Consider the following 26,979-nt stretch of genomic DNA (forward strand, 5'->3'; position numbering starts at 1 on the left):
CCCCCACCTCTCTCTGGCGCGCCAGGGTTCCATCCTGACTACGGGCGCTGTCTGTACGGATTTTGTACGTTCTCCCTGTGGGTTTTCCATGAGATCTCCGGTTTCCTCCCACACTCCAAAGATGTGCAGGTTTGTAGGTTAATTGGCTTGGAGTAAAAATGTAAATTGTCCTCTAGTGCGTGTAGGATAGTGTTAGTGTTCGCGGGGATCGCTGGTCAGCGCGGACTAGGTGTTTCCGTGCTGTATCTCTAAACTAAACTAAATGCTGGAGTGGGTAGAGGTATCTCTGGCGTAGTGGCGGGGGAGGGAGGGCATGGGAGAGAGAGAGGGGGGAGAGGCGGGGAGAGAGAGGGGGGGGGTAGAGAGAGGAGGGGGAGAGAGAGAGAGGCGGGGAGAGAGACGAGGAGAGAGAGAATAGGCAGCCAGCTTTCCGCCTCACTGTCTATTATCACGATTTAAACCCGTATAAAGTTTAATCTGTGATAGACACTAAAAGCTGGAGTAACTCAGCGGGACAGGCAGCATCTCTGGGAAGAAGGAATGGGTGACGTTTTGGGTCGAGACCTTCCTTCTCTCCAGAGATGCTGCCTGTCCCGCTGAGTTACTCCAACAACTTGTGTCTATCTTTGGTTTAAACCAGCATCTGCAGTTCCTTCCACCACGACTCATTCGCCTTGTTGAGTCTCATTGTTTGTAACTGGTTTTCACCTTGCGCCTGTTTTCCTTTATCATTGTTACTTGTTTTGCACATCTTTCATTCATTTGTCCTCCATCTCTCCACATCACCGTCTATATCTCTCGTTACCCCCGACCCTCAGTCTGATGAGAGGTCTCGACCCGAAACGTCGCCCATTCCTTCTCTCCAGAGATGCCGCCTGTCCCGCTGAGTTACTCCAGCACTTTGTGTCTATCTTCGGTTTAAACCAGCGTCTGCAGTTCCTCGCTACAAGTTTAATCTGTGTGTGTGTGTGCGATCTCTCCCTCTCTCAGGACATCAGATAACCTGGCCAATGAGCAGAAATTTCACGGAATCACCAACCTTGTAGAACACCCAACTCAGATCAGCCCTCCGGGTACGTTCACTCTCTTCCAATGATCAAGAATACTTCATTGAATGAATGAGTGTATAAGTTTATTGGCCAAGCATATACACATACAATGATTTTGCCTTGGTGCTCCGCCCGCAAGTGTAACAACACGACGTACAGTAAACAATTAAGAATAAAACATTAAACATAAGGGGGGATCTTATAGAAACTTACAAAATTCTTAAGGGGTTGGACAGGCAAGATGCAGGAAGATTGTTCCCGATGTTGGGGAAGTCCAGAACAAGGGGTCACAGTTTAAAGATAAGGGGGAAATCTTTTGGGACCGAGATGAGGAAAAAAAATTTCACATAGAGAGTGGTGAATCTGTGGAATTCTCTGCCACAGAAGGTAGTTGAGGCCACAGTTCATTGGCTATATTTAAGAGGGAGTTAGATGTGGCCCTTGTGGCTAAAGGGATCAGTGGGTATGGAGAGAAGGCAGGTATAGGATACTGAGTTGGATGATCAGCCATGATCATATTGAATGGCGGTGCAGGTTCGAAGGGCCGAATGGCCTACTCCTGCACCTATTGTCTATGTTTCTATAATACAATGAAGGTAGACAAAAATGCTGGAGAAATTCAGCGGGTGAGGCAGCATCTATGGAGCGAAGGAAATAGGCGACGTTTCGGGTTGAGACCCTTCTTCAGACTAATGCAGGGTGGGGGGGGGGGGGCGGGAAGAAGAAAGGAAGAGGAGGAGCCAGAGGGCTAGAGGGAGAGCTGGGAAGGGGAGGAGAAAGTAAGGACTACCTGAAATTAGAGGTCAATGTTCATACCGCTGAGGTACAAACTGCCCAAGTGCTGCTCCTCCAATTTCCGGTGGTCCTCACTCTGACCATGGAGGAGACCCAGGACAGAAAGGTCGGATTGGGAATGGGAGGGGGAGTTGAAGTGCTGAGCCACCGGGAGATCTGGTTGGTTAATGCGGACCGAGCGGAGGTGTTGGGCGAAGCGATCGCCAAGCCTACGCTTGGTCTCACCGATGTAGATCAGCTGACATCTAGAGCAGTGGATGCAATAGATGAGGTTGGTGGAGATGCAGGTGAACCTCTGTCGCACCTGGAAAGACGGCTTGAGTCCTTGAATGGAGTCGAGGGGGGAGGTTACATAAAACATTATAATGAATGAAATAAAATACCATGCAAAAGGAGGCTACAGACTTTGTTATTGAGTAGAGCTACTGCTCGTGGACAAAAAGCTGTTTTTGTGTCTGGCTGTGACAGTCCGGAGTCGCCTTCCAGAGGGAAGTGATTCAAAGAGTTTGTGGCCAGGGTGAGAGGGGTCAGAGATGATCTTGCCCGCTCGCTTCCTGACCCTTGCAGTGTACAGTTCGTCGATGGGGGGGGGGGGGGGGAAGGTTGCAGCCAACAACCTTCTCTGCCGATCGGACGATTCGCTGCAGCCTCCGGATGTCGTGCCTGGTGGCCGAGCCGAACCAGACCATGATGGAAAAGGTGAGGACAGACTCTACGATGGCCGTGTAGAATTGGACCATCATTGCCTGTGGCAGATTGTGCTTCCTCAACTGCCGCAGGAGGAGGAATGTACTAATTGTCGCACGCTACACTGGCTCTGGAGAGGTAGGGTTGGTGACTGGTGTCGCAGGCTGGAGGGGGCGCGGAGGGAGGGGGGGGGGGGTGCTGGCGGGCAGTGTGTGACCTCCCCCTTCCCCCCTCTCTCCGGCAGTGGACACGGACAAGCCGGTGACCCTGGGGGTCTACCTGACCAAGAAGGAACAGAAGAAGCTTCGACGGCAGGCGCGCAGGGAGGGGCTGAAGGAGATGCAGGAGAAGATACGGCTGGGTCTCATGCCCCCCCCCCGAACCCAAGGGTAAGCGCACGCTGACCCCCCCCCCCCACCCACACCCTCCCTCCGTACCCTTCCCCTCCCCCCCACAACCTCCCTCTGTACTCTCCCCTCTCTCCCCCCCACACCCTCTCTATACCCCTCCTCTCTCTCCCCCCGCCACACCACCCTGTACAGATCTCCCCAGCCCAAAGGCACGCTGCCTTTTGCCTCCTCCCCCCGGTACTATCCCTACCCCCATCCCCAGACTCTCTCCTCCTCCCTGCCCCTGTACCCTCCCACCCCACCAGCCCCTCGCCTCTCCCCCCCCCCCCACTTCTCTCTCTCCATTCTCTCCCCCCGTCTCTCTCCCTCCATACTTTCCCCATCTCCCCCTCCATACTCTCCCCGTCTCTCTCCCTCCATACTTTCCCCATCTCCCCCTCCATACTCTCCCCGTCTCTCTTCCTCAACTCTCTCCACGTCCATACTCTCACGTCTCCCCTCGTGTGTGCCCACAGTGCGGATCTCGAACCTGATGCGGGTGCTGGGCACGGAGGCGGTACAGGACCCGACTAAAGTGGAGGCTCACGTGCGGGCACAGATGGCCAAGAGGCTAAAGTAAGCAGCGGCCCATCGTGGGGGGGGGGGAGGTGGTCGGGGGACTTCAGGGCACTCGCGCATTTTGATAGCAGCGGGTAGTATCAAAGGACGGCCCACGGTGGCGCAGCGGTAGAGTTGCTGCCTCACAGCGTCAGAGACCCGGGTTCCATCCCGACTACGGGTGCTGTCTGTACGGAGTTTGTGTGTTCTCACCGTGACCCGCGTGGGTTTGCTCCGAGATGTTCAGTTTCCTCCCACACTCCAAAGACGTGCGGGTTTGTAGGTTAATTGGCTTGGTGTGAATGTAAGTAGAAATGTAAAATTGTCCTTCGTGTGTGTAGGGTGGTGTTAATGTGCGGGGATCGCTGGTCGGTGCGGACTCGCACCTGTGTCCACGCTGTGTCACTAAAAAAAAATATTGGGGCCCCATATCTGAGGAAGGATGTGTCGGCTTTGGAGAGGTTCCAGAGGAGGTTTACAAGAATGATCCCAGGGATGGTTGGGTTAACGTATGATGAGCGTTTGCCGGCGCTGGGCCTGTACTCGCTGGAGTTTAGAAGAATGAGGGGGTACCTCGATGAAATTTACTGAATCGTGAAAGGCCTGGATAGAGTGGATGTGGAGAGGATGTTTCCACCTGTCGGAGAGTCGAGGACCAGAGGGCACAGCCTCAGAATTAAAGGATGTTCCTTTAGAAAGGAGACGAGGAGGAATTTCTTTATCCAGAGGGTGGTGAACCTGTGGAATTCATTGCAGGCCAAGTCATTGGGTATTTTTAAGGTGGAGATTGACAGATTGTTGATTAGTGCGGGTGTCAGGGGTTACGGGGAGAAGGCAGGAGAATGGGGTTCGGAGGGAGAGATAGATCTGCCATGATTGAATGGTGGAGTAGACTCGATGGCCAAGTTATTGAGTTATTTTAAAAGTGGAGTTTGACAGATTCCTCATCTCCTTTCTAAAGATTTGCCTGGGGCACTGAGGTAATTTGGCAGGGTCTCGGAGACGAGGGGGTTCGGGGAGAGGTGTGGAGGGTGCAGTGTGGGAGACGTGGGCACGGGGTCATGGCGTGGGGGGAACACTGACGGGGCTGCCGCTTTGTCCACCGCCAGAGCTCACCAGGACGCCAACAGTGCCCGCAAACTGACGGCCCATCAGCGGAGGGAGAAGAAGATGAAGAAGCTGAAAGAAGACTTGTCGCAGGGCACCCACATTGCTGTCTATCGGTGAGTGTGTGGCCAGCATCACAGCGCGGAGGCCTTTACACTCTACAAATACAGCGCGGAAACAGGCCCTTCAGCCCTCAGGCCTTTGCACTTCACAAATGCAGCGTGGAAACAGGCCCTTCTGCCCGCGCCGACCAGCGATCACCATTTGCAGAAGCCAATTAACCTACAACCCTGCACGCCTTTGGAGTGTGGGAGGAAACCGGAGCGCCCGGAGAAAACCCACGAGGGCCACGGGGAGAACATAAAAACTCCGCCCAGGCAGCACCCGTGGTCAGGATCGAACCCGGGTCTCTCTGGCGCTGTGAGGCAGCAGTTCTACCCGCTGCGTCACCGTTCCGCCCCAGACATGATGTGAATTCAAACTAATCTCGAAGGGTCTCGACCCGAAACGTCACCCATACCTTCTCTCCGGAAATGCTGCCTGTCCCGCTGAGTTACTCCAGTATTTTGTGTCTACCTTCGGTTTAAAACTGCATCTGCAGGTCTTTCCAACACTGAAGTGAAGTCCTTATCAGTTTTCATCTTAAAACATATACATGTCTACAAAGCCCTCAATGGGCTTGCCCCCTCCTACATTAAAAGTCTTCTCACCCACCACTCCACCTCCAGGTCCCTCAGATCAGCCGACTTGGGGCTGCTGAATATCCCGCGGTCTAGGCATAAGCTTAGGGGCTGACCGACCGCGCCTTTGCGGTTGCAGCTCCTAGACCGTGGAACAGCAGCATCCCCCTTCCCATCAGAACTGCCCCCTCCATCGACTCCTTTTAGTCAAGACTAAAATCCTATCTATACTCCCAAGCCTTTCCTGACGTCCACTGAGTGAGGGCTATATGTATATATGTATGTAGTTTGTTTGTTTATACTATTCTTATAACAAATGTAAAGCACTTTGGCCAACGAGTTTTTTTTAATGTGATATATAAATAAATGTGACTTGACTTGACATGCTTTTTAAAACCCTGCACCTCCCACAGTGGTGCTCCCCTCCTCACCGCCGCCCCCCCCCCCCTCCCTCCCACAGCTCGCCGCTACCTCAGCACCCCCCCCCCCCCCCACCTCGGTGACCCAGACTGATATCTTTTGCAGAATCCGAAACCTCAGTAACTCAGCAAAGAAGTTCAAAGTGGAGACGAACGCAGCCCAGCTCTACCTCAGTGGAACCGTGGTCCTGCACAAAGATGTGAACGTGGTGGTGGTGGAGGGCGGTAAGCGGTCAGAGGGGCGACTGTGAGGGGGGTGGGGGGGGGGGTACAGTGCGGACACTCTGGGCGGGGGTCTCAGCCGTCTGTTTCTCTCTCTTGTCCGTCCAGGTCCGAAGGCACAGAAGAAGTTTAAGCGTCTGATGCTGCACCGGGTCAAGTGGGCGGAGCAGACCAGTTCCCGTGACGACGGTCAGTCTGGGGGGGGGGGTGAGCGGGTGGGTGTGTGTGTGACTGGGGGTCTGTACCGGCTGCCCTACTGCCGCGGGGGTCAGCCCTGGCCTGGCCGGGTTTAGTGGCACACGGAGGTGACTATCGATGGGAATAGTACGGAGTGTACGGGCTAGCATGCTGGGCCGAATGGCCTGGGCTTCTCTCAGGGGGTGTGTATGTGTGTGTTTGTCTCTGTACATGGGTGCCTCTGTGTGTGTGTGTGTGTGTGTTTGTCTCTGTACATGGGTGCCTGTGTGTGTTTGTCTCTGTACATGGGTGCCTGTGTGTGTGTGTGTGTTTGTCTCTGTACATGGGTGCCTGTGTGTGTGTGTTTGTCTCTGTACACGGGTGCCTGTGTGTGTGTTTGTATCTGTGTATGGGTGCGTCTGTGTTTGTCTCTGTGTATGGGTGCGTCTGTGTGCATGTCTGCATGTCTGTCTGTCTGCGTCTGTGCTGGGCTTCTGTCTGCCTCTCTGTGCGTCTGGGCTGGGCTTTGCCCAGAGACCGTGCGGGTGGATGGGGGTGGGGGTGGTGGTGTTACCCGCGGCCACCCCGTGATTCTCTCCCCGTGTCTCGCCCACAGACGACGATGGGTCCGACGATGATGCTGTGAAGAAGGTGAACAAGTGCGCGCTGGTGTGGGAGGTAAGGAGGCGTTCCGTTACCCTCGCCCCCACCCTCACACTCCCTTCGTGACCTCTCCCACTCGCTCCGTAAGCCCCCTTCCCTCAGTGCGCCACCTCCATACCCCCACCCTTGTCTCTCAGTGTCCCCACCCGCTCCCCCCCCGTCCACATGCGGTGGAATATCGTCTCCTGCCCCCCTCCCATCAAGCTGGAGCCTTGTGGGTGGGGTCTACATGCCCATCCCGCCCCCCCCCCCCCCACCATGAGTGTCCTGCCAGGCTGGGTACATGGTTCAGTTTAGTTTATCGTACCGAGGTAAAGTGAATAGCTTCTGTTGTGTGCTATCCAGTTAGCGGGAAGACAATACATGATTACAATCTGGCCATTCACAGTGTGCAGATACAGGATAAAGGGAATAACGTTTAGTGCAAGGTTAATCCGAGGGTCACCGATGAGGTCGATAATAGTTCAGGACTAACTCAGCGAGACAGGCAGCATCTCTGGAGAGAAGGAATGAGTGTCAATCTTTGGTTTAAACCAGCATCTGCAGTTCCTGCCTACACACCCACACGGTCTGAAGCAGGGTAGCGACTCGGAACGTCACCCATCCCATCACACTCTCGGCAGTTTTATTTCTAAACCAATGACAGCTGTATCCAGTGATAATAAAACTGAACAAGTCTAACAAACCCACCCCCACAAAACAATGACACAGATATTCTTAAAACAACTTCTGAAGAAGGGTCTCGACCCGAAACGTCACCCATTCCTTCTCTCCAGAGATGCTGCCTGTCCTGCTGAGTTACTCCAGCACTTTGTGTCTATCTTCGGTGTAAACCAGCATCTGCAGTTCCTTCCTACACAGTAGTTTGGGACTGCTCTCTGGTTGCGGTGGGATGGTTCAGTGTTTGGTGGGTGGGGGTTATGGGGTGCCTACCCTTCCCACCTCCCCCCCCCCCCCCCCCACGTCCGTGAGCAGGGTTAAGCTGGGCCGCGGTGGGTATGAGAGGGATAGACAGAGTTGACGTGGATAAGCTTTTTCCATTGAGAGTGGGGAAGATTCAAACAAGAGGACATGATTTGAGAATTAAGGGACAAAAGTTTAGGGGCAACATGAGGGGGAACTTCTTTACTCAGAGAGTGGGAGCTGTGTGGAATGAGCTTCCAGTGGAAGTGGTTGAGGCAGGTTCGTTTTTAAAGAAAGGAATGGAGGGTCTGAATGACAATAAAATAATCTAATCTAAGTTATGGTCTGAGTGCAGGTAGATGGGACTAGGTGAGAGTAAGTGTTCGACACAGACTAGAAGGGCCGAGATGGCCTGTTTCCGTGCTGTAATTGTTATATGGTTATATGGGTGCCAGCCTGGTCCTCACCACCCCTCCCCCCCCAGGGCACGGCGAAGGAGAGGAGCTTTGGTGACATAAAGTTCAAGCAGTGCCCGACGGAGAGCATGGCACGGGAACACTTCAAGAAGCACGGGGTGGAGCACTACTGGGACCTGGCCCTCAGCCAGTCAGTGCTGGAGGTCACCGAGGACTGAGAGACAGACCCCCACCGCCACAGCGACCCCCCCTCCCGCCGCGCCTGGGGGAGGGGGCAACGACTCGCACCGTGTCGGGCACACGCCCTCCATTCCGCCGGACGGGACATCAGGGTCTTAGCCCCACCCCCCCTCCCCCCCCCCCCACTGCTCGCCTGCCTCTGCCCCACTCCATAGGTGTGCACCGACTCTCCGCTCTTCACAAGGAACTCTCGTCCGCACCTCGATGGAAGGAGGGGCGATGGCCGTGGCGTTCACACCACTCAACGCCTGGCTGACCCGTCTCCCCATGTACGGGCTCGATTACTCCCGTCACACAGCTCCCCGTCACACTGACCAGGCTGCTTCCCTTCCCTTCCCTCTCCTTCCCTCCCCTCCCCTCCGTTCCTCTACAAGAGCGAGCTTCGCTCTGTGTCTGACCCCAGGGAGTGTGTGATGGGACAGTGCAGAAGGGGCCTCACTCTGTGTCTGACCCCCGGGGTCGGTGCAGAGGGGGCTTCGCTCTGTGACTGACCCCGTCCGTGCCTGTCCGGACTGCGTGTCTGATGGGAGACTGTGAAAGGAACCTACACTGCCGTGGATGGGCATGGGAAGTTGCTGCAAGTCAGACGTATTGTAACTGGGACGTGTGTGCAGACAGTGGGGGGTGTATTGTTACAGGATGGTCTTTTGCCACGTGTGTGTGTCCTCACTAATCATCGTTCAGCTTTCCACGGAGCAAACCTCAGCGACAACAGGCCGGGGGAGGTGGCAGCTGCGTAGAACTCTGCCACCAGTGTGCGGACTGACTGGCGTTCCATAGTAAAGATGAAACTTCTCCCTTGAGGGACCGAGCTTGTACCGCAGGAGCTGCTGCTCAGCAGTTGCTCTGTGCCTTAATCCTCGTTCATCAGCTCACAGCGTGGTCACCCTGTGGCTGAGATCAAAGCGTGACTCCGGTAAAGAGGGTGGGTGTGGTGGGATTTAGGTCCAGGCAAGGCTGAGGGCTATTCTTCATCCACCACTTGGTTCTCGTCAGGAGTTCCCGACTGGTCTAAATGCGATGGAACCCCCTTGTTTAACTGTGTTACACTGTAGTGTGCAGGGCCTGAGGGGTTAGTTGGGACTTGGGAGTGAGGTGGGGAGGGTTTATAAGGTGAGCTGGTCCAAGGGCGGTGGGCTGCAGTCGTCCCTTGGTCTGTGCCACTACCATCAGTTTTACTTTCTTCCCCAACTTGCTCTAGAATCTCACAGTATTAAAACCAAACCAAAAGTCGGGACAAAACGCTAGCTGGGAATGTATCCCGAGTCTGAACCCTTTACCTGCAACAGATTGGATGGCAACTTCCGACAGGGAATGGGATACGTTCCTTAAAGGGGTGAAAATGCGCGGCAGGGTGGAGTGGTTGATCAGAGGGGGGGGGGGGGGGGGGCAAACGCGGGCTTGACGGACCGATCGGCCTCCCCGCAAGTTTACTTTGAACTGGAAGACAACATGAACAGGCGGCCACACTCAGTGGGGGCCAGAATAGTTCCATCGTTCCACTGTCTCGGAGGGCTCAAGAAGTCCACGTACCAGGAGACGGTGGGGTGGTTTGTGTGGAGAGCCAACTGTTAGATATCCAATTGCAGGCAGTGATGGCTGCTATTTTGTTGTATCTATTTTATCAATAAATTTTGTTTCCGCAAAGGCAAATCGCCCACCTCTGCTTTCTGTCTGGCTGCCAATATCTCCCACGGATGGTGAGTGTTTTATTCCCCGTCACAACCACATGTATTGGACGATAATGGGGTTAGCCATATGTGATTCCCATGCCAGCTCGGATGTCAGTGGTTATGGGGAGAAGGCAGGAGAATGGGGTTGAGAGGGAGAGATAGATCAGCCATGATTGAACTCAATGAGTTGAAATGCCTAAAGGGCCTGTCCCACTGTACGAGGTAATTCAAGAGCTCTCCCGAGTTTAAAAAAAAATCAAACTCATAAGTACGTAGAATGTACGTAGCGGCTATGTCGGAGCTTGTGGATGTCTCGTAGCAGCTTGTAACGCTAACGGCAGGTACTCGGGAAACGCGGTAACTCGTGTAGTTTTTTTGGTCTCCTAATCTGAGGAAAGACATTCTTGCCATAGAGGGAGTACAGAGAAGGTTCACCAGACTGATTCCTGGGATGTCAGGACTTTCATATGAAGAAAGACTGGATAGACTCGGTTTGTACTCGCTAGAATTTAGAAGATTGAGGGGGGATCTTATAGAAACGTACAAAATTCTTAAGGGGTTGGACAGGCTAAATGCAGGAAGATTGTTCCCGATGTTGGGGAAGTCCAGAACAAGGGGTCACAGTTTAAGGATAAAGGGGAAATCTTTTAGGACCGAGATGAGGAAAACATTTTTCACACAGAGAGTGGTGAATCTGTGGAATTCTCTCCCGCAGAAGGTAGTTGAGGCCACAGTTTATTGGCTATATTTAAGAGGGAGTTAGATGTGGCCCTTGTGGCTAAAGGGATCAGGGGGTATGGAGAGAAGGCAGGTACAGGATACTGAGTTGGATGATCAGCCATGATCATATTGAATGGCCTACTCCTGCACCTATTTTCTATGTTTCAGCACTGAAAAATGTTCATGAGAGCTCCCAAGTACCTACGAACGGCTATTACCTTAATTCTCCGAGTTTGAATCGGGGGAAACTCGGGAGAACTCTTGAATTACCTCATACAGTGGGACAGGCCCTTTAATTCTGCTCCTATCACATATGGACCTGCAGGTGCTGGTTTACAAAAATGAGACAAAGTGCTTGAGTAACTCAGCGTGTCCGGCAGCATCTCTGGAGAGCGTGGATTGGTGCCGTTTCTGGTCGGTGCCTTCTTCAGACTGCAGAAGTCAACTTTAATCTCCTCTGCCCTCACATGATCCATATATCCCTTCGTTCCTGGAGTATCCATATGCCGCGTGGGTTTTCTCTGGGTGCTCAGGTTTCCTTCCACACTCCAAAGATGTGCAGGTTTGTACGTTAATTGGCACGGTAAAATTATAAAATTATAAAATTGTCCCCAGAGTTAGTGTATAGGGTCGGCATGGACTCGGTGGGCCGAAGAGCCTGTTTCCGCGCTGTATCTCTAAATTCTAAACTAGGTTGAAGGTGAGAAAGTAAACAGTAAATAGTAATGTGAGGGGTAAGTTGTTCCCACAAAGGGTAGGTGTGTGTATGGAACGATCTGCCAGCAGAGGTAGTCGAACCACATATGCAGCAGCACAGTGAACTTCTTTTGATATTATTGAGGTGTATAAAATCACGAGAGGAATAGATCGGGTAGATGCACAGAGTGTCTTGCCCAGAGTAGAGGAATCGAGGACCAGAGGACATAGGTTTAAGGTGAAGAGGAAAAGATTTAATAGGAATCTGAGGGGTAACTTTTTCTGGAACGAGCTGCCAGAGGGGGTAGTTGAGGCTGGGACTATCCCAGAGTTTAAGAAACAGTTAGAAATGTACATGGATAGGACAGGTTTGGAGGGATATGGGCCAAACGTGGGCAGGTGGGACTAGTGTAGATGGGGCATGTTGGCCCGGTGTGGGCAAGTTGGGCCTGTTTCCAAGCTGTATCACTAGTAGGAAAGAACTGCAGATGCTGGTTTAAATCAAAGATAGACACAAAATGCTGAAGTAACTCAGCGGGACAGTCAGCATCTCTGGAGAGAATAAATGGGTGACGTTTCGGGTCGAGACCCTTCTCCAAACCGATCAGTCTGAAGAAGGGGGATAAAAATGCTGGAGGCAGTATCTACGGAGCGAAGGAATAGGTGACGTTTCGGGTCGAGACCCTTCTGAAGACCCGAAGCGTCACCCATTCCTACTCTCCATAGATGCTGCCTGTCCCGCTGAGTTACTCCAGCACTTTGTGTCTACCCTGCATCACTTATCGAGTCCACATGACAGGATTAGAAATAGTTCAGCCAGACTTCTCGGTATCTGCATACAATGGCGCTTCTTGGGCGTGGTGGTGGAAAGATTGGTAGCACAGCCATCAGGCTATTAAACAAGCTCTGAACAATAACAGTTGATTATTACTATTGCACTTTATCTGTTTATTTATTGTGTATGTATATGGTCTATGGTATATAGACACACTGAACTTTTATCTCCTGTTCTGTAATATGTTTACATATTCTGTTGTGCTGCAGCAAGCAGGAATTCCATTGTCCTTTCTGGGACACATGACAATAAAATTCTTCTTCTTGCGTTTGAGGCAGCAGAGGTTATGTGACGTCCTCCATGCGTTGTAGTCAGTTCAATGTGCTGTTGTCGAGGGCCGTGATGTCTACCTCTCCACCAGGGGGGCGGAGGACAGCGCAGTTGAAAATGACGTGCTGCTGCGCTGTTTGCTGGTCTGCTCCACACACACAGGCTGCTGATGAACGCGGGCAGCCCCCAGCGATGCATGTTGGCGTTGAACCGGCCGACCCCTGTACGGAGCCGGTTCAGGGCGACCCACTCTTTGCGGGGCAGGTCCGAGCCGGGTGGTGCTGTGGTGTACGGTGCAACAGTGAGTTGAGTAAGTCGTGAAGTCTGTTCCCAGCTGGTTCTCCAGATGAAGTTTAATGCGGATAAATGTGAGGTTATCCACTTTGGTAGCAAAAACAGGAAGGCAGATTACTATCCAAATGGTGTCAAGTTGGGAAAAGGGGAAGTACAAGGGGATCTGGGGGTCCTTGTTCATCAGTCTATGAAAGTAAGCATGCAGGTACAGCAGGCAATAAGTAAGTAAGTAAGTTTTATTTATATAGCACGTTTTAAGTCAACTCGCATTGACACCAAAGTGCTTTACATAAATTAAATAATAAGTTTCCATACAAACCATAAAAAAAGGTGAATAAAGCGAATGGTATGTTGGCCTTTCTACCAAGAGGAATCGAATATAGGAGCAAAGAGGTCCTTCTGCAGTTGTACCGAGCCCTAGTGAGACCACACCTGGAGTATTGTGTGCAGTTTTGGTCCCCTAATTTGAGGAAGGACATTCTTGCTATTGAGGGAGTGCAGCGTAGGTTTGCAAGGTTAATTCCCGGCATGGTGGGACTGTCATATGCTGAGAGAATGGAGCAGCTGGGCTTGTACACTCTGGAGTTTAGAAGCATGAGAGGGAATCTCATTAGAGGTGGCGCAAGGGATGTTTGGCGTCCCTATGGGGCCTTGCACACCAGCCTGTGGGTGAATTACTCTCTGCGAAGCTTGGCGGGTGCAATACCTGCGAGCACCGGCAGAAGACCCGTCGGAGCAGGGCGTAGGCAGCCGGCCATGATCCACCGTGGATGATGGCGTCCATATCACGAGAACGAGCGCTGCAGCGCCACGACGAGTGCGAGAGCGCTGGTTTGGACAGTCGATGTTCTGGCGTCCTGCGGCCATCCAGTCGAGCGACGGGGGGTGGTCGTTCCGCGCCGAGACTTTAGCTCTCTTGACTTGAAAGATGGCCGCGCGACGTGAATGCTTTCATTGGGCGCGCCCCCTCAAAAAACAAGCAATAGTTGTGCAAACATAACAATAACATAGAAAATAGGTGCAGGAGTAGGCCATTAGGCCCTTCGAGCCTGCACCGCCATTCAATATGGCTGATCATCCAACTCAGTATCCCGTACCTGCCTTCTCTCCATACCCCCTGATCCCTTTAGCCACAAGGGCCACATCTAACTCCCTCTTAAATATAGCCAATGAACTGTGGCCTCAACTGCCTTCTGTGGCAGAGAATTCCACAGATTCAACACTCTCTGTGTGTGAAAAAAAATGTTTTTCTCATCTCGGTCCTAAAAGATTTCCCCCTTATCCTTAAACTGTGACCTCTTGTTCTTGACTTCCCCAACATCGGGAACAATCTTCCTGCATCTAGCCTGTCCAACCCCTTAAGAATTTTGTAAGTTTCTATAAGATCCCCCCTCAATCTTCTAAATTCTAGTGAGATCTGTCGGAGCAGGGCGTAGGCAGCTGGCGACGATGCGGATGTCGTCCATCTCGCTAGTACCAGCGCTGAGGCGCCATGCCGGGGGCGGCGTACGCGGTACACAGCGAGAGCACCGGTTCGGAGAGTCGATGTCCTGGTGCCCCGTGGCCATCCAGCCGAGCGACACGGGGAGGTTGTTCCGCGCCGAGACTTTCGCTCGAAAGTGGGCCGCGACGTGAACGCTATTTTACTGCCCTCCCCCTCAAAAAACAAACAATAGTTGTGCAATAATAATAATAATGTGATGACAATGGAGGCGGTCACAGAGTAGATACACAGATAGTGAGGGTAAGGTGGGGTCATGGACAGTGTGAGTGAGGGTCACCAGTCAGACAGAGAACTACTGTCAAGTCAAGTCAAGTTTATTGGTCACATACACATACAAGATGTGTAGTCGGTGAAATGAAAAGTGGCAATGCTCGCGGATTGTGCAAAAAAACCTACAACACAGAATGAAACAGAATCACATATTCACATCTTGATGGTTATCGCATTACTGCTCGATGGTGGTTGTTGGTTGGTTGGGATGAAACTTGTAGAGAAGCTGAGATGTTAGTGTTTTTCCTGTTTTTTCGTTGCTTCGACGTGGGTTCTTGTTTTTTTCTTGTTTCTTGGTCCTCCAAAATATTCCAAATGGAATTTAAACTGGAGGTGGTGAAGGGAGGGCTTAAGCCAGAAAGGGTTATTGGGAAGAAAGAGCTACTTTAAATGTAGTTGCATCTGGTTGGGTAACTATACATAGAAACATAGAAATTAGGTGCAGGAGTAGGCCATTCGGCCCTTCGAGCCTGCACCGCCATTCAATATGATCATGGCTGATCATCCAACTCAGTATCCTGTACCTGCCTTCTCTCCATACCCCCTGATCCCTTTAGCCACAAGGGCCACATCTAACTCCCTCTTAAATATAGCCAATGAACTGGCCTCGACTACCCTCTGTGGCAGGGAGTTCCAGAGATTCACCACTCTCTGTGTGAAAAAAGTTCTTCTCATCTCGGTTTTAAAGGATTTCCCCCTTATCCTTAAGCTGTGACCCCTTGTCCTGGACTTCCCCAACATCGGGAACAATCTTCCTGCATCTAGCCTGACCAACCCCTTAAGAATTTTGTAAGTTTCTATAAGATCCCCTCTCAATCTCTTAAATTCTAGAGAGTATAAACCAAGTCTATCCAGTCTTTCTTCATAAAACAGTCCTGACATCCCAGGAATCAGTCTGGTGAACCTTCTCTGCACTCCCTCTATGGCAATAATGTCCTTCACACACAATCTATGTCTGTGTATGTGTATGTCTAGGAAATTGTCTTTGTTTGTATGGCTGTGGAAACAGAATTTCGTTTGAGCCTCACTGAGGCTCAAATGACAATAAATTGTATTGTATTGTATTGTATAGTTGGGTGGAGATTATTCCATGCTTTAATTGTGCGGGGGAAGAACGAATTGTTGTACCAACACATCTGTCTTTGTAGCTGGGATCACAAATTGGATCGAATGCCCTCGTCTGCTCCTAATTGGTTTGGTGTAGGTCTTGTAGTCTATGTCGAGCTGACCCATTTAACTTGTTGTTGGTCCTCCAAAATATTCCAAATGGAATGTAAACTGGAGGTGATCAGGAGGAGGTTGCAGGTGATATTTACCGCTGGGAATTTGAAGTGTCCCCCGATCACTGAGGCGATTAAAGTCAACAGAAACACAATGGGTCATTTACCTCCATCGCGCCGCCTCCTCCTCCGGCGTCAACTGGCGCCCTCGGGGCAGCTCGGAGGCGGGAAAGTCAGTGCGCAGGCGCTGGAGGACCAGGAGGAGAGGTGGAGCTCTGGTGCGCAGGCGCTGGAGGACCAGGAGGAGAGGTGGAGCTCTAGTGCGCAGGCGCTGGAGGACCAGGAGGAGAGGTGGAGCTCTAGTGCGCAGGCGCTGGAGGACCAAGCGGAGCGGGAGAGTTCAGCCAAATATCCTATGGTTCTACTGCGCAGGCGCCGGGGGTCCAAGAGGAGAGGGGGAGAGCTCCAGTGCGCAGGCGCTGGAGGACAGTAGGAGAGGGGGGAGGGGGAGAGTTCTAGCGCGCAGGCGCTGGAGGACCAGCCGGCGAGGGGGAGAGCTCTAGTGCGCAGGCGCTGGAGGACCAAGCGGAGCGGGAGAGTTCAGCCAAATATCCTATGGTTCTACTGCGCAGGCGCCGGGGGTCCAAGAGGAGAGGGGGAGAGCTCCAGTGCGCAGGCGCTGGAGGACAGTAGGAGAGGGGGGAGGGGGAGAGTTCTAGTGCGCAGGCGCTGGAGGACCAGCCGGCGAGGGGGAGAGCTCTAGTGCGCAGGCGCTGGAGGACCAGCGCGCAGACGGTGGTGGGCCGGCCGCGCGTGAGGCGATTCCCTTCCCGACCCCCCCCCTCTCTCTCATTCACACAGAGATTGTATTATCCGTGCAACGCCTCAGGAAACATTAACGAGGCGAAAGTCAAGGCAAAGAGTTGGAATCGGGTGCCCGCGGCGGGGGAGGGGGAGGGGAGGAGGAGGCACCGTTTTAAACAGAAGAAGGGGGGCATCGACGGCTGCGGCGTCCCTCCCCCTCCCCCCCCCCCCCCCGTGCGCGCGCTCCCTCCCTCCCTCCCGCCCAAACGCCCGCCTCCGACGTCGTTTTTACGCGCGCGCGACCCTGCCCGTCTCGGACGTCCCCCCCCCCTCAACCGACGTGCGCGCCCCCGCCCGGCTCCGACGTCGTCACGCGCCCCCGCCGCGGCTGGTGTTTACTCCGGGTTGCGCGCGCGTAACTCGCCCTTGCTCGCTCCCGATAGTGCGCGCGTGTCTCTTCTCTCGCGGCAAACCCCCCCCCCCCTCTCTCTCTCTCTCTATTTCTACCCCCCCCCACACACACACACCTCCCCTCCCCCCCCCCAAGGGAAGCGCGTGCCCGCTCCCCACCCCCACCCTAGAGAAGCGCGTTCCCGCTCCCCACCCTGGGCCGGTAACACACACACACACACACACACAAGTGGGAGGGAGGGGGCCCTAAGATGGCGGCGGCTGTGGCAGCAGCCACGGCCTCCTCTACTGCTACTACTACTGTTACTACTGGTGGTGGTGGTGGTGGTGGCGGCAGCAGTGGTTTCGGCGGACTGGAGGCCACCATGGACAAGAAGCTGCTGGCCGTCTCCAACACGATGGACAGCATCCAGGGCCTGTCCTCCTGGATCCTGGACAACAAGAAGCACTACACCTCCATCGTCAGGCACTGGATGAAGTGCATGAGGAAATGTGAGTGGGGGAGAGTCTCGGGGGGAGGGCAGCACTGTGTTCGGTTAACTCCTGGCTCCATATTGTGTGTATCCCACACACTGAAGAAACTCAGCGGGTACAGCAGCAACTATGGAGTGAACAAAATAGGCAACGTTTCAGGCCGAACCCCTTCTTCAGACTAGATAGTCTGAAGAAGGCTTTCGGCCCGAAACGTTGCCTATTTCCTTCGCTCCATAGATGCTGCTGCACCCGCTGAGTTTCTCCAACACTTTTGTCTACCCCCTGGCTCCATATTGTGTGTGTATCCCACACACTGACCTTAGATAGTCTGAAGAAGGCTTTCGGCCCGAAACGTTGCCCTGTTTGCTTCGCTCCATAGATGCTGCTGAACCCGCTGAGTTTCTCCAGCACTTTTGTCTACCTTCGATTTTCCAGCATCTGCAGTTCCTTCTTAAACACCCTAGATAGTCAAGTCAACTTTATTTGTCACATACACATACAAGATGTGCAGTGAAATGAAGGTGGCAATGCCTCTGCGGAATTGTGCAAAAACTATAGAACAGAATCAGTATTTACATGTTAGAAATTTGTTTTAAAAAGACACAACACAACAGTAAATTAGTCGCTGGTGAGATAAGAGTTTACAGTCCTGACGACCTGTGACAGCGGAGGCGTTTGCCTGACCGTAGCAGCTGGAACAGTCCGTTGCTGGTGTGATAGGGGTCCCCCATAATGTTCCTTGCTCTGAATCTGCACCTCCTGGTGTATAGGTCTTGCAGGGGGGCGAGTGTAGTTCCCATAGTGCGTTCGGCAGAGCCTTCCTGTCCTGAGCAGAGCTGTTCCCAAATGTAGACACAAAATGCTGTTGAAAAGAAACGGGTGACGTTTCGGATCGAGACCCTTCTTTGTCCTGGTTCACACTGAAGATAGTAGACACAAAATGCTTGAGTAACAGGCAGCATCTCTGGATCCACTTATTCTTTTTCTCCAGAGATGCTGCCTGTCCCGCTGAGTTACTCCAGCATTTTGTGTCCTCAGACCTGTTGACTATTTAGAGCGCTTTATTTTTCTGTTTTACTTCATGCCCACAGTTTCTGGAAAGGAAACAACTCTGCTGGAGTGACAGATGGTGGCAGGGAGGATTGTGATAAAAAAACTTGCACACTGCATATAAAGCGCTGGGTGTGTGCAGAGATGTGGAACAATATGGAGCCGGGAGTTAGACAAACACATGGTGTGGGAAAGAACTGCAGATGCTGGTTTACACCGAACATACATAATGCTGGAGTAACTCAGCGGGACAGGCAGCATCTCTGGGGATGTTTCGGGTCGAGACCCTTCTTCAGACTGATGACACAAAAAGATGGAGTAACTCAGTGGGACAGGCAGCATCTCTGGAGAGAAGGAATGGGTGAAGTTTCGGGTCGAGACCCTTCTTCAGACTGAGAGTCGGGTGAGAGAGTCTAGAGATATGGAAGGGTGAGATGTGAAAATGACAGATCAAAGCAGACGATGATCAAGAAAATGTAGAATGGTTCATTGTTGGCTGAGGCAACATTAATCAGGAGGACAGCGAAACTAGTCGGAGAACTAGGGTGTGGAGGGACGGAGAGAAAGGGAAAGCAAGAGTTACTTGAAGTTGGATAAATCAATATTCATACTGCTGGGTTGTAAGCTGCCCACACTGACCTTTCTGTCCTGGGTCTCCTTCACTGTCAGAGTGAGGCCACATGCAAATTGAAGGAACAGCACCTCATACTTTGCTTGGGAAGCTTACTAATCAAATCCTCAAGCTGTCTCTGAAGAAGGCTACTGACCCGAAACATCACCTATCCTTATTCTCCAGAAATGCTGCCTGACCCGTTGAGTTACTCCAGTATTTTGTGTTTGTCTTACTAAGCAAGTATCTAGTCAATCCAATCCAGGTTGACAGTTGCCAAGAAACATCCAAGTGGCTGGCATTCAGCATGTTCTACTGTTTTACCAAAGGATATGATTGTTTCAGTTAAAAACCCTTCCTTTCTTTGCCTTTCTGCCTCGTCCCCATATCTGGCCTGCCTTGTTGGCAAATTGTAAACGGCAGACAAGATTTTAAAATAATAGTATTGGCTGTTAATTTTATAAATTGTTCGCAAGTGACATGTAAACGTTGTGAAGCCGTGTTTCAAGCATGATCCTTGATGGGGTTTGCATTGTTCACATCCAAAGTCATAATTTCTGGTAAAACGAAAGGAAACATTAATGCCATTTCTTTGTACGGCTCTTTTAGAAGTGTAATTTCTGTTGTGCTGTGTGGGGGGAAAAATCTACAGAGAATGTATATTTAAAAGCTGATGGACTCCCAAGTCATTGCTAAATGAAATAAATTATGAAATTGGAATGGTTTATTAAGCGTAGTGCGTTTTAATTTTACTATGATGGCAGTGGCACAATGTCACAGTGCTGAGGATACCTGCTGGAGGTTCACCAGCTGAAAGTTGCTCTTGTCAGTTGAAGTGGAGCCTTCAATGTTGGTGATTGAAACTGGTGAATCAGCAGTTCAGGTTCACTTGCAATTGCTGCTGGATATACTATTCTCTCTGAATTTCACTTTAAAACATTTGCTTTCTAATTGATAGTGTTATGGTTATTTAGTCAGCAGTTACTGAAGGGAATGGTTTCCCAAAGGCAAAGAATGATCTGTATAATTGCTGTAATTGTTATATGGTTATATTTTATCATTTAAAAATAAATTGGATAGGTATATGGACGGGAAAGGAATGGAGGGTTATGGTCTGAGTGCAGGTAGATGGGACTAGGGGAAAATAAGTGTTCGGCACAGACTTGAAGAGCCGAGATGGCCTGTTTCCGTGCTGTAATTGTTATATGGTTAATTAACTGGATCATACACATAGTTAGCTTTGATGATTTTGCTTTGTTGGCACGGTTGCATTAATCCACGTTTCACAGAGTTGCATTAATCCACGACAGGTTTGAAATTATTCCATACTATAATCTGGGTAAGGGTCAATGCTGTTCCAACTGTTCTCCAATGACTTGCGTGATGTAAGATGTTGTGTTGTGTTGGTCCCCAATATGAACTTGTTTCTACATCTAAGCGTGCGTGGTAAATTGAGAATATAGAAGCTGGGATGTTTTTGTATGTCATGTTGCTTTGCACATGGTGTTAAAATAAATTGCAATATCAATGTATGACTTGACCCCAAGTTGTGAATTTGGTTGAGGACAAATATAATAACAAGGAAATATTAAAGTGGCTTTAAGTCTCTGATTCATGGTTACTGAATTTGCACAAAACAAATTAGGTGTTGAATTTTAAGGAGATATACAAGGAACTGTAGATGTCGGTTTACAAAAAAAAGGCACACAGTGATGGAGTAACTCAGCAGGTTAGTCGGCATCTCTGGAGAACATGGATAGGTGACGTTTTGGGTCTTGACTCTTCTTCTGTCACCTATCCATGTTCTCCCGAGATGCTGCCAGACCCGCTGAGTTACTCCAGCACTCTGTGAAACGTCACCTATCCATGTTCTCCAGAGGTGCTGCCTGACCCGCTGAGTTACTCCAGCACTCTGTGAAACGTCACCTATCCATGTTCTCCAGAGGTGCTGCCTGACCCGCTGAGTTACTCCAGCACTCTGTGAAACGTCACCTATCCATGTTCCCCACAGATGCTGCCTGACCCCCTGAGTTACTCCAGCACTCTGTGAAACGTCACCTATCCATGTTCTCCACAGATGCTGCCTGACCCGCTGAGTTACTCCAGCACTCTGTGAAACGTCACCTATCCATGTTCCCCACAGATGCTGCCTGACCCGCTGAGTTACTCCAGCACTCTGTGAAACGTCACCTATCCATGTTCTCCAGAGATGCTGCCTGACCCGCTGAGTTACTCCAGCACTTTGTGACTTTAGTTGAATTCTAAGATCTTTCGTTCATTGCTTTGTGCAAGGCAGCTCATGTGAAAGAGCAGAGATTTTTATTTTCATGATTTTGTTTTGGCACACCGTTCTGGTCAGCAGTCTGTAGTGAAACCTTTTGAAGAAATATTTACAAATAACTTGTTTTCAGTGGGACTGAAGAAATCTTCCATTTAATATTGTGTAGTGGGGGCACTTTGATCAACTGCTGTCACAGGAATTGGACACCTACTGAAAGTGCCAATAAGTCCTTGGGTGAGAATAAGTTTGTACTTGGGACATATGCCTCCTTGCATTTGAAAGCTGGTCGCTATTTACTTTGTCAGTGTAAGGGAGTTTAATTACACCACTAATAACATTGATATTCACTGGAGTTTAGAAGGATGAGGGGGCTCTTATAGAAACATATAAAATTATAAAAGGACTGGACAAGCTAGATGCAGGAAAAATGTTCCCAATGTTGGGCGAGTCCAGAACCAGGGGCCACAGTCTTAGAATAAAGGGGAGATCATTTAAGACTGAGGTGAGAAAAAAACGTTTTCACCCAGAGAGTTGTGAATTTGTGGAATTCCGTGCCACAGAGGGCAGTGGAGGCCAAGTCACTGGATGGATTTAAGAGAGAGTTAGATAGATCTCTAGGGGCTAGTGGAGTCGAGGGATATGGGGAGAAGGCAGGCACGGGTTATTGATTGGGGACGATCAGCCATGATCACGAATAGCGGTGCTGGCTCGAAGGGCCGAATGGCCTCCTGCACCTATTTTCCATGTTTCTATGAGAGACCAAAGATAGTGGAATAATGTTTTTTTTCTGCAACTATGTACTTTTTATGTTTGAAAAATGGATATAGGAAAATATATTGGAATTGTTCGAATCACTGTGGTAGGCTGATTGGCCCTTTTCTATACAGCTATATTAATGTTATCTTTAGCCAACTGCAGATGATGCCAAACCGGCTGAGTTACTCCAACACTTTGTGTCTATCTTTGGTATAAGCAGCATCTGCAGTTCCTTTCTACGCACTTCACGTTATCTTTGTCTTGTTTATGATCATAATGACGTTAACTATCTTTTTAATCCAAAAACCAGAGGTGTGACCCATAATTAGGTGGACTGCTCTTCTAGCTATTACTCAGCTGAGAGTAAAATAATTTCATTGTCCTAACCTGTTGTGTACTCCAAAAAAAGCTTGTAGATTATGGTTTGGCATGGAGCTTTGTCTAGATTCAACAATTGAAGTAGTAAAATGTATAGTGGCATTGAGGGGATAGATTTGAAGTAACATATTTCAGTTACTGTGATAGTGTGAAATTGTTACAATATCCAATTTTGGAATGTATGTGGAATTTCTTGCTGGGGTTTACAAAAACAAGGACACAGTGAACATAGGAACAGGCCATGATATCGCACTTCCAGCCTGCTCCACCAGTCAGCGTAGTCGTGACTGTTCCTGTGTCTCAGCACCACGTTCCTGCTCTCTCTCCTCGTATCCCTTGTAGCCTCCTCCTGAGATGGATTCAGCGACTCTATGCTGACAAATTCCACAGCTTCCCCACCCCCTGTCTGTTCCTCTCTTGCCCTCTAACGCAAAACTGTGACTCTTTCGCGACCATCAGGCCGCAGGAAACGTTTCCCCACATCTCCTTGTCCGGTCCCATCAGAATTTTATGAGTTTAATATATAGATGCCAAGCACTTGAGTTACGGTCAGATGGTGTTGAGGAATTTGACTAAATGCTGGAACCCCCATTGTGATCTGGCTGTCATTTTCCTTTTGGTGTTGGCAGGTGCTTGTATATGTGCAACGCCTGCTTTCTTGCTGAGTCCCACTGGCTTAACACTTTCTGGTATATGACAGCAACATTTTTCTTCTTCTCAGCCCTTACAGGTTTTCTCCACCCTGCTATTCGCACTTCTGGCTTGCTTTTGTGTTTGAACTGTACAGTCAGTGGGAAACATGCTGTGGCATCGCCTTCAAATGCCTTTTTTTTTTTTAAAGCAAGGTGATCAATATCTCATCCCATCAATATCTCCAAGCCTGCCATGAGTATCACTACAGGGCCTGTCCCACTTAGGCGATATTTTGGCCGACTACAGGCGACTGCCGCAAGATTTTCACCATGTTGAAACATTTTTGGCGACAGTGGCGACAATCTTTCCTGTTGAAGGTTGACGTAGGTGCTGTCATAGGTTGTCGTCGGGTGTTGCAGGCGAATTCCATTAAAACTAGTCCCTGGCAGTCGTCTAAGTGGGACAGGCCCTTTACTTTTCTTATTTTCCCTCCTCTTTACTCAAAGATCTAGTTAAATCTCGGTGTGAAGAACATTCAAATACCTTTTACCACCAAAGCGTTTTTGAAATGGTCTCTTCCAGTTTTATTTGAGTCGATGCAGACTGGGAGGTGTTCTGTAATTTTTAAATACCTCGTATACTAACATTTTTTCCAAGGAGAATATGCTTTCAAATGACGCAACGGGAGTGTTGTGAAAGATTTTTCACTGTAGAGAGTGAGTTGGTGAATATTAGCCCAGTTTCTAACTCCACAGGCTACCTAATGTGCTGTTTAAGAAAGAACTGCAGATGTTGGTTTAAATTGAAGGTAGACACAAAATGCTGGAGTAACTCAGCGGGTCAGGCAGCATCTGTGGAGAGAAGGAATGGGCAACATTTCGGGTCGAGACTGAAGAAGGGTCTCCACCCGAAACGTCGCCCATTCCTTCTACTTCAGATAGCCCTTGCGTTCTCTCTCCATCCGCTTCCCCTTCCCAGTTCTCCCACTAGTCTTACTGTCTCCGACTACATTCTATCTTTGTCCCACCCCCTCCCCTGACATCAGTCTGAAGAAAGGAGTCTCGACCCGAAATGTCACCTATTCCTTCGCTCCATAGATGCTGCCTCACCTGTTGAGTTTCTCCAGCGTTTTTGTCTACCTTAAAATCCATCAGGCGAGAATGAAATGCTCGGAGGAGGAGGAAGAGGTGCAGCGCACAGGCCTTGAACCTGGTGAGACGCAGGAGGAGCCCGGCCAGGACTCACCCCACAGAGCCCAGTCCCTCCACGCACTAGAATCTCCCAACCCCATGCAGAGTAGTTACTAAGATGGCTGATCCGTGGGCAGTTGCTGCTGGGACGCAAGTCGGGGCCTGATCAACCCTGGCTGGGTCGCCTGGGCGAGGGTGTCTGATGTTGTGAGACCCGGAACATCCGATGACCCCAGGTCACGTCACTGAGGATGCGTCCCAGCGCATTCAGAAGATGTATATTTTTCACATTATGTGTAAATACTTTTCCTGAATCTCCACGGTGTTAAAATCAGGGCACTTAATTCCTTCTGAGGAATCAGTGCGAAACTCTTCAGCCTCCTTGGAGAAAGATTACTTACCTTTTATTTTATGCTGTGATGGGGGCATTTACAGGGAATTTGAAGCAGTGCTTAATGGCGAATGGCAGAGAGAAGATGTATTCAAATGGAAGTACTCCTCCTTTAAGACTTTCATTGGATTCCACTGCTCTTTTAGATCAATGTAGAGTAATCGAGCTGTACGGCCCCCACACCTTGTCTGTGTTACATACTGACAATTTGGCATACTGGGCTAGTCCCAATTGCTTGCATTTAACCCTCATCCCTCTATCTTTCCTATCCATATGTAACACAATGATGAAGCTGCTGACGGAGTCGAGGGTACTGGTTGTTTTAGAAATTTTGGATTGATTTGTTTTTCTTGTTTGGAAGATGGCAATAGACAATAGGTGCAGGAGTAGGCCATTCGGCCCTTCGAGCCAGCACCACTAATCAATGTGATCACGGCTGATGGTTTTGGTTTATAGTGAAAATTAGAATGCTATTGGAGGATAACCATTCGGCCCATCATGCCTGTCTCTTGAGTTTGGGGAAAAACATCCTGTTGTGTTTCCCTGGTCCTGTATATTTTTCAAGGCATTTTTTACATCCCAACACACTGGATTCTGTTTAGGGGTTAGGAAAGAAAACTTTAAAAAGTGATGATTTTAAAGAAGTGCTTTCTTAAATAGCTTTATTGTGACTTCGTGATTGTTGCAACTTGCCAGTGTTTCAGCGATTCACGTGGTGCCTTGCAGAGGCTTATGGACAGTGATGATCCCAGATTTAATTTCAGATTTGTGCTTGCGTCAACTGGTGTCCCACCTTGAGATGAGCCCACTCTGTGCTGGCAGGAAATTGAGCTTGGAATGTCATCGCCTAACTTGAGCAGCTGCTGCTTCTCTACCGATTTAGTCACTGGAGGAGGCCGGTTTTCAGCTTTACAAGCATTTGAGTACAACATTGCTCCAGTGAACCACAAAAAGCAGGGAAATAAGATTTAATTTTAGAGAAACACCGTGGAAACAGGCCCACCGATTCCGCGCCGACCAGCGATCACCACGTACACTAACAATATCATACTGATTAGGGACAATTTACAGAAGCCAAGTAACCTAAAACCTCTACATCTTTGGAGTGTGGGAGGAAACGGGAGCAAACTAACGCGGTCATAGGGCGAACGTACAGACGAGCGCACTTAGTCAGGATCAAAGCTGGTGCTGTGAGGCAGCAACTCTACCTGCGGCACCACCGTGCCGTCCCTTTCTTTAGAAGGTAGCAAACTGGCAACATAGGGTCATTTTGAAGCTTTGGGCAAACATGCCAAAAATGGACACAAAATACGGGAGTAACAGCGGATCAGGCAGTAACTCTGGAGAACATGGATAGGTGTTGTTTCGGCTCGGGTCCCTTCTTCAGAAGTTCTTTGTTTCTGCAAATATGCCAAAGTTAATACCTATTTGGCACATAATTCCAATTTTACATAATTCCCCAGATAAGGGGAAAATTCTATTGGATTGGAAAATATCATATATTGGTCTTTCATTCGAAAAGGATGGCGACAGAAATCAGGAAACTTTAGATCAGTCAGCTTAATATTTGAAATTGGGAAAGTGTTAGTTGTTGTGGAGCATGTTATGGCAGGGTGCTAAAGAAATTATCAGGATAAAGTCATCGTGTTGTAGAGAAAATCATGTTTCACCAATTCATTGGAATTCTGTGGAAAAATAAGGTGGTGTGGATAAAGGGGAACCAATGGATTACAGAAGACATGAGGTGCAGCATCATAGGGTCAAGTAGAAAATAAAAGCTTATTGGAGGCAATGTAAGGGCAAAAATATGAGCTAGGTTTGGTTAATAGGAATCAGTGGGCATTATTTTATCTGGCTGCCAAGATGTGACAAGCCTAGGATTGGAGCTGGAGCTCAATGTTTGACTGTTTGTGTAAATAACGTGGATTATGCCATGGTTTCTAAACAGGGTCATAAGTAAAAAGTGGGTACAAAAGTTGTAACAAAGACATAAGGAGGATACAAAGGGATGTAGATAGTTAAATGAGTAGGAAAAGACCTTACAAATAAATGGTACAATGTGAAAAAAAAAAAAAAAATTATTTTGGAAGGAAAAATCAGAAAGAAGCATGTTGTCTACATTTTCACAGTTTGAAGAGTTTCGAGATACAGTGTCATCTGGTAGGTAGGTACATGATTCATAAAGTAATATGCAGGTACAGCAAGAAATACGAA

The 26,979-nt window shown here is 49.8% G+C and overlaps 2 protein-coding genes across 3 annotated transcripts in view; both read left to right on the top strand.

The window, feature by feature from the left end:
- Nucleotides 1-961: 961 nt before the first annotated feature.
- prpf3 (pre-mRNA processing factor 3) lies at nt 962-9,958 on the top strand (the record flags this gene model as incomplete). The annotated part of the gene is made up of 8 exons (XM_033015878.1): nt 962-1,073; nt 2,776-2,911; nt 3,389-3,496; nt 4,588-4,701; nt 5,791-5,909; nt 6,015-6,095; nt 6,700-6,761; nt 8,134-9,958. Coding segments are annotated over 8 exons (882 nt in total), but the record flags the coding sequence as incomplete, so codon positions are not given.
- A 6,924-nt stretch (nt 9,959-16,882) lies between these two features.
- The window catches only part of rprd2 (regulation of nuclear pre-mRNA domain containing 2), a 60,018-nt gene continuing 49,921 nt past the window's right edge, over nt 16,883-26,979 (top strand). Inside the window, exon 1 of one of the 2 annotated variants that reach the window (XM_033015904.1) lies at nt 16,883-17,494. In XM_033015904.1, coding sequence (XP_032871795.1) covers nt 17,254-17,494 — 241 coding nt within the window. In that variant the 5' untranslated portion in view covers nt 16,883-17,253. The remainder of the gene's footprint in view (nt 17,495-26,979) is intronic. The other variant, XM_033015902.1, reaches the window with a different exon arrangement.

The sequence above is a fragment of the Amblyraja radiata genome, chromosome 47, assembly GCF_010909765.2.
Source record: "Amblyraja radiata isolate CabotCenter1 chromosome 47, sAmbRad1.1.pri, whole genome shotgun sequence".
In the NCBI taxonomy this organism is placed as follows: Eukaryota; Metazoa; Chordata; class Chondrichthyes; order Rajiformes; family Rajidae; genus Amblyraja; species Amblyraja radiata.